This window comes from Empidonax traillii, unplaced genomic scaffold (genome assembly GCF_003031625.1).
Source record: "Empidonax traillii isolate 1590-97213 ecotype Southwest subspecies unplaced genomic scaffold, ASM303162v1 scaffold432:size744455, whole genome shotgun sequence".
NCBI lineage: Eukaryota > Metazoa > Chordata > Aves > Passeriformes > Tyrannidae > Empidonax > Empidonax traillii.
In genome coordinates, this window is record NW_020955625.1 from 311,719 (window position 1) to 325,115 (window position 13,397).

General features: G+C 44.0%; 2 protein-coding genes across 2 annotated transcripts in view; one reads left to right on the forward strand and one right to left on the reverse strand.

Annotated features, from left to right (window-relative positions):
* Positions 1–7,744, forward strand: part of KCTD15 (potassium channel tetramerization domain containing 15) — a 38,625-nt gene extending 30,881 nt beyond the window's left edge. Inside the window, exons 4-5 of the mRNA XM_027894519.1 lie at positions 8–313; positions 5,722–7,744. Of these exons, the coding sequence (XP_027750320.1) occupies positions 8–313; positions 5,722–5,877 (462 nt within the window). The 3' untranslated portion in view covers positions 5,878–7,744. The remainder of the gene's footprint in view (positions 1–7; positions 314–5,721) is intronic.
* Positions 7,745–10,641: 2,897 nt separating this feature from the next.
* The window catches only part of LOC114062743 (transcription initiation factor TFIID subunit 4-like), a 138,005-nt gene continuing 135,249 nt past the window's right edge, over positions 10,642–13,397 (reverse strand). Inside the window, exon 15 of the mRNA XM_027894518.1 lies at positions 10,642–10,988. Coding sequence (XP_027750319.1) covers positions 10,821–10,988 — 168 coding nt within the window. The 3' untranslated portion in view covers positions 10,642–10,820. The remainder of the gene's footprint in view (positions 10,989–13,397) is intronic.

Here is a 13,397-nt window from a genome sequence, read left to right on the forward strand (position 1 = left end):
CTCCCAGGACTTTAATCTTTTATATGAAGAAGCAAAGTATTACCAGCTGCAGCCAATGATTAAGGAACTTGAGCGATGGAAACAAGAGAAAGAACAAAGGAAACATTTCCAGCCTTGTGACTGCTTGGTTGTAAGAGTGACTCCAGATCTGGGGGAGAGAATTGCATTGAGTGGGGAGAAGGCTTTAATAGAAGAGATCTTCCCAGAGACTGGGGATGTCATGTGCAACTCCGTAAACGCAGGCTGGAACCAGGACCCAACCCACGTTATCAGGTTTCCCTTGAACGGATACTGCCGGTTGAACTCAGTGCAGGTAACGAGTGGCCTCTTGGTGCTGCCTCATCCGTTTGCTGGGGTGGTTTTTTTATTGTGTCTCGTTCAATTATATGCAAATTATTTGCTTCTGCCCAATTACTTTCAGTGCTTATACTGCAAGGAGACATTTGCTGCCTGGTGAGATCACAGTCTTTCAGGTTTTCCTAAGTCTAAGCAGAAAAATAGATTTAGATTTTGTGTATGTTAGTGCCATGCTGGTCTCATAATGGTGTTATACTGATAAATGCTAATTTTTTCATCAATGTATAGCCTTCAGCAGTTTTTTTTTTTTTTCCTCCAAAGTGCCTGCAGGAAGAAAGAGAGAGTTCCAAAAACTACAAAAAAAAAATCTCCACACCATTTTATAGAAAATGCAACAATGTGTAAATGCATAATTTATGTCTCACTCATAATTAAATGATGGTGCCTGCGGGATGGACTTAAAAAAATTGATCTCTGCACTTTTTTTTTTTTTTCAAAAGGATGTTCTATAAAAATTGCCCAGAGTATTTTAAACAAAATGTATTTCATTTTATACTCAGAGTTTTGACATTAGGTTTAAAATTAAACATATGAAACAAAAGAAGATAACTGGACAGATAGGTGGATGGCAGCAGAAATAAATACGTGGCCTGTGTTTAGGCAGCTGCCTTAGGGACAAGCAGTGCCATTTCTCAGGGATCATCACCACAACAGCCAGAGCTCCGTGGTGTGGCTGTCCTGGGGCTGTGGAGAGGAACAGGGGTGATGATGCCATTAACTCGGGCCTTAATTAACAAGGGCAAGACAGAGCTCTTAGTTTGTGTCTGCCTTTGGAACAAGCTGCCAATACTTGGGTCACCAAAAGGGAAATCAACCTGTAGGGGAATTTTTCCAAACATACCATCCCCTGCAGGTGGGCTGTGGCTGCAGGTGTGAACTGGGCTCTGGGAAATGCCTTTGTGGTCTTGCTGAACTCCCCTGTGGGCAAATACCTGCAGAAGAGCCCGTGGCCTGGCCTGGCCAGAGCGGATGGGGAGGGAGGTGCAGCAGCCAGGGAGGACAAGAACACAGAGGTCCTGCTTACCTGTGTGGTTACTGCACATCAGCTGAGGGGCCCTCACCTCCCAGCCTGCCAGGTGACAGCATTTTCAGGAGACCTGCAGTTACCTGAATATGTAAAGATGGACTGAGTCGTTTTAACTCTCTGATGGTGACATCCCCCCCCCGCCGTGGGGCAGCATTCCCTGGTGCACTGTTGTCTGAAACCACCCTAAACCCAGCTGTTCTGGATGATTTTTGGTTCAAGACTCCCAAGTGGTGTGATTGGTTGAACTTTAACAGTCTGTGGTTAATTCTGCACAGTCCTTAGCAGTCTGTTTGTCAGGGTTTGCAGTGGGACAGGGGCGAGTTGGGGGAAGGCGGGAGCAGCTGCAGTTTAGCTCAGGTAGGAGGAGAGGGAAGAGCGTTTGTGTGTGAGCCACGCTGTCCCTGTGATCCAGTTAGATGCACACGAGGAATCAGGATAACTGAAACAACAAAGGGTCCCTGTGAGCCACTCACCAGCTCAGCACTGCCTGGCAAAGCACTGGATGCCCACACGGCTTAGCATGGCCCTCTTTTATCCACAGCGGTGCAACCAGTAGGGTACATGTGCTTGTAGTAAAAGCTGTACACTAATTACTGTTCTTATTTGAATGCGTTTTGAATTCAGTCAAAATTCAGTCAGAATCAAAGAGCTCATGTTGTAAAAAAAAAAAAAGAAAATAATCTCTGTCAAAGAGTCTACAGTATAAGTAATACCATTAAATTACATCATTTTACTAAATTACATCATTTTACTATATAATTAATAGAAAGTGTTTTCAAACACTTTCTGGAAAACTATGCATTTCTGAGACCAAAGGCTGATGAAATCAGCAGTTAATTATCATTGGCTCTGATGAACTCTGGTCAGTGCACAGGCACTGCTCCTCCCCTGCCCAGGATTTTTTCTTTGCAAAACAATATTAAGTCAGAAGTTGGAAATACAGTGAAGCAAACACACAGACTTAATGGAGATGGGTACTGGGTGGAAGAGCACAATTGCTTCCAAAAAGCAACACAGGAAGCCTGTCTGCTGTGTGCTGAGATACGTCTCTTCTGTCTCCCTGTGCCCTGCTGAGTGTATTTAGTTGCAGAATTGCAATCTATACCTTTTTTTTTTTCATTTTAAGATTTTCATTAAATGCTTTGTATCAAGAACTGTACATATAGAACAAAGAATGCCAACACTGAATGGCTAGTGGTAGGCAAAAAAGTACAGTAACTCTTAATTTTACACCCATTTTTAATTACATAAAGGTATAGAGGTTTTTTCAACTCCTTGAAACAGGTTCTGGTGAGAATCATGAGTTTACCTTAGAGAAAATTCTGTGATATTTGTGTATGTTAACATTGAGTCTTATCATTAAGAATGTGTTTGTTAGTACTCTGCAAAATTGACTTGAAATGAAGTTTTCCTTTTGGAAAAATCTTCCAACAAAATCAGATGCACTTGGAATACTGTAAGACAGTGTATATGAAATCCTAGCATAAATCCTTTATTTATTATTGTGTGTCCCCCATACAAGGAGGGTCACAGCTGAGACTCACCCCTGGCATATTCTCTTTGGAGATTTTCAGGAAGGCAGCTCTGATTTGATTCAGAGGTGGTTACCCTTTCCCCTGTCCGTATCTTACTTTCAGAAGAAGTCACGTGCATTGAGTCAAATTCTCGGAGAGGAATTTCAACCTGTCCATGTTCAGAATGCTCTTCAGTGCCCGTGTGTACCAACCAGTGCCCGGCACCCAGGGGAGCCCTGCGGGAGCCTCAACCTGAGCTCAGCCTCAACCTGAGCTCAGCCTTGTCCAAGTGACACTTAACACCCTGCAATATTTAAACATTCTCTGCATTGTTCACAGGATTTGGCCTGTTCTGTTTCTTGCTGAGAAAATGGATGATGGCAGGGTTTTTTAACCCTGGATTGTGGCCTGCAGTGTGGTCCTTCCAGCACGGGCCAAGCACAGACGAATCACTTTGTTCTGCGTGGTGCTCTGAGGTGTAACGCCTACCTGGGCTGTGTGTTCACAGAGAGCAGGCTCAGTGCAAAAGAATCCTCTGTTAACGTGCAGCCTTCCATAGCTTTGGTCTGAGGCAAGCCAGGGGCACCCCCGTGCTTGTTTTGTCTCACAAGCAAATTGATTTTTAAAAGTTTTTAGCAAGGATTTTGAAGTCCCGTCTCTCTCAGAAATCTTAGCTGTCAATTCTCTGTTCCACTATCCAGTTCAGTGGGAGAAGCCTCCTTTCCCGTGGCTGGGTTGTCTCTCATCTTCATCTTGCCAGGGCTAGGAGCAGTGATACATCATAATACACTCAAAATACACTCCAGCCTGTGAAACAGCAGCCTGCTGATGTCTTATTCCTCCTTCCGTCTCCAACTCCTCCTGCCTTCCTCTCTGAGGAGGAACAAGTGTCAGTGTCTGCACCTCATTTCTGGCCTACAGGCCCCACACAGCCCAGACAAACAGGGGAGATGAAAGCTTTTCTCTCTCTGTATTGTAAACGTATTTTGATAACCCGCTCTCCTGCCCCTTCTTTTCATCTCTGCCAGTTCATTATTCTTCCATACTCTGGTGTGTTTTTTTGATCTTTCAGTTCTACAACTTTTTTACTGTGTAGAGTATGTAGAAATCAGGGCAAAAGTCAGGGAGATTTGGCAGATGTGACTTTCTGAGAATGTTAAGTCCCCGTGTCCCAAGGCCAGGCAGAGCTCCTCAGGCAAGTTGATTTCCAGCACACTCGGCGTGGCTCAGGCAGAGCTGAGCTGGAGCAGCCTCTTTCCTTTGCCCATCCTTAGCAGCCAGGGGAGCAAAAGTAAAATGTTTTAGGTGCCACCAAAAACCCCAACCCTGGGTTGGGTGCAGATGGATACCATGGGCAGCCTCTGAGGAGGGATTTGAGCAGATTAAAGCCAGCAGATGCTGCTGCCGTGGTTTACCCTGCACTGCCACAGCACCTCGGACACAGCTGTTCTTCTGAAAAAACAAAGCCAACATTCAGGCAAAAGAAACGGTGCACTAAGAACTGCAGCGTGGCCTCACGTGGGTCTGTGTGTGAGGGTGTGGGCAGTGGCCTGGTGTGCAGTCTCCAAAGTCAGAATATCTGCTGATGTGCTCAGGGGGCCGGTGGAACTGAAAAAGAGATTAAATTCTTTCTACAACCTGTGCCCATGAAAGTGGGCTGAAGGTGGGTACACTGCTTAGACACTTCTCTAGGTTGAGTGAGCAAGTGGCCTGGTCCCTGCTGCTGTGGGTGGCTGTCACATGGGGATGCTGGTGTGGCCAAGGCCATCAGGTTCTGTAAACCACCAGTTCACTTCCCACGTGCTGCGGCAGTGGAAGCAGTACCTTGGGTGAGGCCCTGAGAGAACAGCACAGGCTGCTGCCCCTGACAGGGTTTATCACACAGAAAACCACAGCAACCACTTCTCCAGGCTGCTGCTCTGGGCTTGGGAAGCACCACGGCGTCTCCTCTGGTGGGTCCTGAACTGCAGATCTGTCAAAGGTGGATCTGGCATCTGCTCTCCCTTAACTCTGGGAAGAGCCTGAGTGTGTCCTGCTCTGCTGGGAAACCGAATATCAACACGCTCACACATGTGAAAACACGGCCCTGATCACACTGCCAAGATCAGCATGTCCTGGGGTAATGTGCTGTGTGACAGTCGCAGAAATTAAAGTTGCCTCTGGGTTCCTTAAATTCATGCATCTAAATTGCACCAACTTTTCTTTAGGAGGAGAAAGAAAAAAATACATATTTGGGCAATACAGATTAACCTCTTTCTTGGGCCAGAACATTTCCCTGTTGTCCACGACTTGGCTCTGCATCCCATCCCTGCCACGCTTTGCTAACAGCAGCCCTCCCTTCCAGTGAGGGAAAACAGCTGCCATAGGCACAGAGATCTGGTGGTTGTGTCATTCAGGCTCCTGATACATTTTCATCTGCCAAGGAAGAGCGTTTCAGCCCCTCTCTGTAAGATTGTTCATATTACTAATGAATAATGGGCACTTTTTATTACAACTTAAACCTGATGTTGCTTTCTATAAGCAGTAAGAGATAGCATCAATATCACCACAGTCCAGTATTTTACTATATAATGTACTAAGCTGCTCTGCAGAGTGCTTATTTCTTTGATTAATTTTTGTTTTCTACAGAGGTTTGCTGAGAGCGAGACTTTAATCACAGTGTAGTCATTTAACAATAAGTTATAGAATTATAGCTGAATAATATTCATTCACAATGAGGACTGGAAAGACTAAATCCATCATTTAGATCCGGTGCTTCCGACCGCTTTTATCACTAAAATTTGCTAAATATTAATCTGACTCTTTTTCCCCCCCACACTGCAGGTGCTCGAAAGATTATTTCAGAAGGGATTTAACGTGGCAGCTTCCTGTGGTGGTGGGGTGGATTCCTCTCAGTTCAGTGAATATGTGCTGTGTCGCGAGGACAGACGACCACAACCCACCCCAACAATCAGAATAAAACAGGAGCCCCTGGACTAGACCCTCCCCGCGCCCCCTTTGTAACCGTAGAAGTGTTTAATAGTCCCTTATGTGAAACACTAAGGATTTGCAAAACAGTATTAGCAAACAGACTTGGACTTTATGTTGCCAATTAGTGGTACTCTGAAACTACCTGTCACACAGCCAGCCACGAGATGCGTTTGAGAAACCAGCTGTCCGTTCTCCGCGCTGGAGTTGCCGAGCACGCCCAGCGCAGCAGGTCCCCGGGATGGACTTTGGGCTCAACAGCACTGCTGTGAGAGAGGCAGAGAGCTTCCTAAAACCCTGACCCTGGACTGGGCTGGACTTCTGCAAGGACCAGTTGAAGCAGCTGGATGGATCAGTAGGAGCAGTGGTTCTGCCGGCCTTCCCGAGGACACCCCAGTGCTGCGGCACGTTGACGTCTGCGAGAGGAAGATGGAACGCTAAAAACTGCACTGAGACTCTTCCCTGACTGCCACACCTCCATATCAGACGTGCTTTACACCTCCAGGCACCACGGGGCACCTCTGTGATTGTACTCACCCACACTAGCAAATGGCTTATTTTTATACTACATTTCCAACTGAAGTCTCTCTCTGTGGACAGGATCCAGAATCAGAAAAGGACCAATTTATAGTCAACTGGTGCTCAGTACTAAAAACCCCACACAAACCAAACTAAAAAAAGTGACAAAAAGTTAGACGAGGCCGATTATGGCAATATTTGCAACAGTAGGGATCTGGAAGCACAAAATAAAATGCCATCCACCATCACACAAGGGTCACGCACCCGACGTGGAGCTGTAGCTCTCTTAAAGCCAGTCTTGTTTTGACACAGAAACTGTTAAGTTTTGCATTATCAAAGAAACGTGGTTCTGCCAAGCAAGCTCTGCCACCCCTTGTTAATCATTTACTAACCATGTTAGAAGCCCACATTTAGGAGGAAAGTTTAAGAATTTTGGACAGGCCTAACTCTTTATGGGTCTGGAATTCTTGCAAAGAGCCGTTAAAACCCTGTACTGCCACTGCCGGATGAAAGCAGGCCGCCTTTGGTTTAAACTGTTTTATTATTTTAAATTATTATTAAAAATATTAATTCTGTAGCCGCCCTCTATCCGTGTAATTTTCTCTGTAACGAAGTCAGGGGTCTGCAGGAGGGTCCTGCCACTGCCAGGAATCGGCATCGACTCACAGGGCTTCCTAACTCAGGAGACAGCACCGTGTTCGCAGGTGCGAGGTTATAAATAGCATTCTGCTAAATCCTGTTTAGTGCTGTTTAGCATGATTGGGTCCTCAATAACTAATTCATGTGTTAATCACAATTTAGTTTCTCCCACATTAATTTATAGAATACTGTTGTAGATGCTGAATCTTAATTAAAACTCTTTTTAGATGCCTAAATACGGCCATATAGAACAAGGGAGAGAGCATTAAGCGGTCAACAGTTCTTCAATGCCAATTGGTTGCAATCAGGCGAAATTTTAAAAGTCACATTTAAGACTAATATTCTCAAAAGCGATGAGCTGTACTGACTATCCAAGGAACAATCTAGGCAGGGGTCTAATTTTTGGAAAAGGGCTGGATACCTGTCCATGGAAAATCAGACCTCTGCAGGTTTTCTCACCTTGGTCCCCCAACTCAGAAATCTCTAATGGCAATCCTGGCCGGTTGGCCTGCTACCTTAGCAGAACAGTTGAGCAAATCTGTCTACTTTAAGAGTTGTAAAGTTATTTTATTTTGTGGTTTTATACTTGTACGACATTCTGAAGTCGCTAGGCATTGCCATATTTGAATATATGGCACAACATTCACCTTTGTATGTAAGATATCTGTAGAATTGTATATTATACATTTAATATTGTAAAGAACTTAACGTATAATTGTCATGTATTTGTGTATGCACATTTCTTATACAGTCCTTCATGCCATAAACATTTCTGTAAAGTAAACGAACAAAAATAAGCACGTAGGGTGGAACACTCACTTTATCTCCCATGGTGTTTGAAAGAGGTGAGAATTTTTGATTGCGTCTTCTCCAGCCTTTAGCTCCATTCAGCTTGATGTAGCCACGTCTCACAGAAAGGAAACAAAAAAAAAAGTCTTTTTATTTATTACTTTCATACCTTGAGTTACCTTTCAGTCCAAAGCATCCTTAACTAATCTGTTCAGGTATTTCCTGTATCCACCCTGCCCCCCTGCCCAGGGCGAGTGGCACTCGCAGCGGCTCTGGCAGCGCATCCCCCCCGGTTCTTACCTCAGCCAGGGAGCAAAAAGGGGACCCCTCCTGGGGACATTTGGTCACAGGGGCCCAATCCTGCCCCCGGTGCTCGGGCCAGGCGTGCCCAGCTCCTCAGGACCGGGCGCTGAGCAACCCCTGGGCAGCTCTCAGGGGCACGCGGTGGGACGATGCTTCTGGACACGGGCAGGACATTGGGAGGATCTGTGGTTGGTTTTTCCTCAGTCTGGTGTTTTTACCGTGAGTTTTTTTTTCTGGCTCAATGAAGCAGCCCCGGTCCTTGGGGCAGCTTTGCTGAGGTGGCACTGGAAAGGGTTCCAGGCTGCGCCAGCCGAGTTAAATGTGAACTTGAGATGGAAAGTTTGAACCGTGACATCACAGCATTGACTGCAAAATAGCACTAAGGCAAGGAAGACATGTGGAAACAATCACTTTCTTAGAAGAAAAATGCCTTTTTTAAAAAAAAAAAAAAAAAAGTTAAACTAGGACATGTTCTTTTAGTTAGTAACTTCAGGTCACTTATTTAAAGATTATTACAGTTTCATTTATATAGTTTTTACTTATTTCCCTGTATTTTTGGGCAGCATTATCAACGAAAACTGATTTGCATTTTTACTTCTGGCCTTAAACCGTAGTAACACAACTTAATGAAGAACATTGCTCAGCTTGGCTGAGAGAGGTTCTAAAATGCCCCAGCCACTCCAGCGAGGCCCAGTGCGCAGCCAGCAGATGTTTTTGCTGCGGAGGCCAAGAAGCGTAGCCTGGGTTTTTTTTCGCCTAATTCGATTGACCCAAACTGTTCTGATTCGCTGTTGCCGAGCACTGACCCCGTGGCCCGACAAACAGGAGCCCTCCCCGGCACTTTCTGTGCAGGGCTGTGTCAGAAAGTGAAGGGGAATGTTCTGTTGTGCTCACTGGACTCGTCGCTCCCCAGAAAGCCACCGCTGAGCACATCCATTCTCTGTACTAATGGCATCGAGGTTTGTTGACAATTTTATTAGATGTTTCACAAAGGATAAGGATCAGCACAACAAAACATCGAAGTATTGGGGTTTTAATATTTCTTTGTGGGTATTCTGTTAATATTTTAATGCAAAAATGTTTTCTGACCAGTGCTTAAGAGCTACGAGACAATGTGAAAATTCATGTTTGATAAATTAATACTGTATGTCACTCGATGTGTTACTTTAGTAAATTGTTTTATTTCTTTACAAAATAAGTACAAATAAGGGAGTATGTTTTCACACAAATTGGGGGTATTTACGAGTATGTACAGAAATCATCAAAATAACGTAACTCTAATAAACACAAGGCCTTTATAAACAATATGTACAAATTATCAATACATTTAAAACATAACTTTACACTTCCTGGCCTTAAATACCTTATGAATAATCTTTTGGCTAAATAGCAGCAGTATAAATTTTCTTCTGCTTTTCATAAACCTTAAAAAATAATTAAAACCTTTGTTTTTAAAACTATTGGACAAATAGTTCTATTTGTGCTTTTGCTATGGTTTCCCATCAAAAAAAAAAGAAAAATATTGCCTCAAAAAAGTGGCAAGCATAACATAGTAAAAATGGAAAAGATAAATAAGCAAATGTCTCCCTTCCTTGGTGACTGGTAACACTGTTAAAATCTGAAATACATCTTGTGCCCACCTGCCTGTGACTGCTCCTCTCCGATCCCCATTTAAAAGACTCGCACTGACGTCGCTCGGCTTTGGTGTGGGCTCAGAATTCCGCTTCAGCAAAGCATTTAAAAAGTATTCCTCTCACCTCTCAGCTACTTACAACTACTCCTCGTGCTTAAAGCCTGTCTGTGAGCCTCCCTGGACTGGAATCCAAGGCATCGCCACCCCTGGTGGCACCGGCCCCCGAAAACCTTTAGAGCGACTTTAAAAATCCATATAGAATACTCTAAAAATCTTTACTGAACAATACTCTCTTTTAAAACCACCATTAAACCATACTCTTTGCAATAAATAAATTAACATCTTTTAGAAAATAAAAACCCAACTCTGAATCATGTTACTAACCAGCTGCTACAAATGCACAAAAGGTTGAAGGGGTTTAGAAAACAACTGGAAGCTACTCGGGGTAACTCAGCTGAGACCCAAGCACACAGACTTCATACACTTAGGATTTGGTTCAGCAAATGGCTCAGCAAATGAGCTGTGCAGTAAAAGCAAGAAAATCCCAAATATATAGAATTTGTGAGGGTGTGCTAGTCTCCTGGCTGTGCAAAAAACTGCCGTTATAACTAAGCTAAAACAACAACAGGTATCACCATGGTCAGTGAGACAGCGCCAGTAAACGAAGGAGAAGAGCCCAGCACCGCAAGGGAACCCACAGAACCCCAGGGCTGGGCCCAGGCCTGGCCTGGAGATGGTTTAGGTGAGCCATTGCAGCAGCCTTGCATTTGTGTAACTTCAACACCAGCTACTTCAGCCTTACCTAAAATGGCCAAATGGAGCAAGACTTGGATGTTGGTTATATCTGTGGAGTTAACATTTTAAAACCTTTTGCACTTTTTTTTTTTGTGTGTGTGGTTTTTATATTTTTTTTTTTTTTTTACATAAAGGAAATTTATTGCATGTGTCTGACAATTTTACAAAACAAAATTACTGGAACGTTGACTTCTGAAAAAAATAGAAGGCACATTAAAATGACAGCTTTCAATGCAAGTTGAGCTTCTGTATGGAGCAATCAGTACAACTGTTGGCTTTATTTAAGCAGAGCTCGATAGAGCAGGAGAGAATGGCTCATTTCTCGTTCCTGTTCCATGTAGAAGATGAAGTCCCTGAGGTTTACACGTGTTATTTTCTGCCGTGGATACTGCCTGGGGGAAGCAGTGCCCAGGCCAGCCTGACTCCCACCAGACACACCGAGACCCTGCAAAGAAAACACGGCAAACTCATAAGTGCTGCAGCAGGAAAGAGTTCCCTCATACTCAGGGTCACAGCTCCTGACTGCTGGATTCCTCTAAACATCTTCAGTGCATTGCTGAGCCTCATTCTCAAAGCATTACATGCAACTTTTTTATAATCATTTTTCTTTCTGCTGAGTTTTCACCAAGTTAACCCGAGTAAAGAGCTCAAGTGCCAACACGTGAGACAGCTCCTTGTTCATTTACAGCTCGGGACAAACATGTCCAGTTCTGCTGCAGTCCTGTTCCCTGGAGACACATTTGACCAGTTTAAATGCAGGAGCCTTTTCAGGACCAAGCTATTAGCAGCAGATAAAGCCACGTGTGCACCGTCCTCCTGCACGTCCGAGGACTGGAAACAGGTGAGTGGCATTTTGGGATGTTGCTGCTCTGCAGGTGCAGGTCCCACAAGGGACCCCAGATCTCTCCTCTGGGTCTGCTGAAGAAAAGGGCTCAGTGTGGGGAGGTTCTCAGCTCAAGCAGACAACCAAAAACACAATAAAAAGATCACAAAGACTTGCACATTGTGTGATGATAAAGACAAACATCAGTATACTTGTTTCTACAGCTATGTTAAATAATTATATATTTTTTTAATTGGTATATAGGTACTGAATTACTGAATACCTCATCCTGGCTTTGTATAGAGAGAGAAAATTCCTACACTGGGCCCTGAGGATGCTGTCATCTGAATATTTAGAAATGGAAAGGACCTAATTACAGCCTCTGCAGTCTCATGGAGTTTAAACTGAAACCTGGTGCACACACACTTCTTTTTTCATCCCTGGGAGTCCATTGTTTTTATTAATTCCAATTGGTTTGTAGCAAAATAAACTGTTCTAACTTAGAAAAATAGGTTTTAATCCCTAAAAAGATTTAAGCTATTTTTCAAACCTCTAAGACATCTGGTAAAATTTTCAGTACTTTTAATATCCCCAAATTTACTTAGCGCTGCTCAAACCTACCTTTCTTTCCCCAGGAAATACTTACTCTAGGATCTTGACTCCAGCCATTAAGAACACAGTTAAGGGTAATTTTACTACTGAAAGGTTGTAGGGGAAGGGTGCATGGTCTGCTGAGAGTAAGGCATGGCACTCTTCCTCTGGTGCACCACAGTCAGTCAGACTCCCTGCAGAACTGCACCATCCATGTTATTTCTCCTATACCTGCTAATTAAATTACAGCAGTGGGGCAGATCCTGTTCTCCTGTAAGCACAACCACGAAAGGCTCAGTGGAGTGCAGGGAATGTGGCTCAGCTTGCAGGGAATAGTGGGAGAAGCCCCCAACCTTTGAGCACGGTGAGCATTTGAGCTGAGGGGTTCTGTCCTCCAGTGTGGAGCAGTTTGTGCTAATTAACTGACTGAGCACCGAACCTCCCTGCTCACAGGAAGGCAGCTGCAGGGGCTGCTCATCCCTGCTGGAGCCAGACACATGCCCAGTGCATAATCCATGTATTCAGTGGTGCTCCGAGTTCAGCCTTTACACCAAAACACTTTGCGTTCCTGGAAGAAACAGGATCATTTAAAGCATTATTTAAATCATAAAACTCGCCATCTTCTACAATATTGGAACAATATTGAGCCTTCCCCTGCCTCCCAGCTGCACTCTGCCCACACACCCACTCTGCCAGGGCTGTGCCTGCTCTTTCTAACCCTTCAAGAAACCCCGGTGTATATATTTCTTTTAAATCAAGCTGACTCAAAGATATTTTTTCCTTCTTCTCTGTTCCCCACAGGGTGCCTCTCTCCCCTGCCCACAGTACCACTTATCTCAGGTTCATCCTGACTACAGGACCTGGACAGTGACAAACACACTTGAAAGCAATGTGGCCACTTTAAGCTCATTAGAAACCAGTGTCCACAGCATGCTGGACCAGCAGCATCCCACACACACTTACCACACAGTAACAGAAAAGTTAAATAATTTTTTAAATTTTTCTACATATGAAACTACTTCTTGAGTCAGCTGAGTTACATTTACAGCAAGTAACTGCTCTCTATTTGGACAGAGTAGCTGGAATTAGGATGTGCCAAGTCCCACTCGTTGCTTTTATCACTTGAGATACCGAACTGTTACGTAGGAAGGACACAACCAAACGTGACATCAGGCTGTGCCCATAGGAACCACATTCGTGAGCCCATCAGCTACCTGATCACGTTCTGGAGTTGTTTTACGAGGTGGAAAAAATCATAAAAATTATTTTAGAAATAGAGAAGCATGTCTGTAAGCTGACAGAAGAGTAATTTATGTCTGTCAGTATATAATATTGGCACAGATCATGTCAATCACTAAATTAAAGACCAATTTGTTTAGTACTGCATTCCACTCAAAATTATTCTGCAGATGCTATATATAAAAAAAGGAGACTACTAAA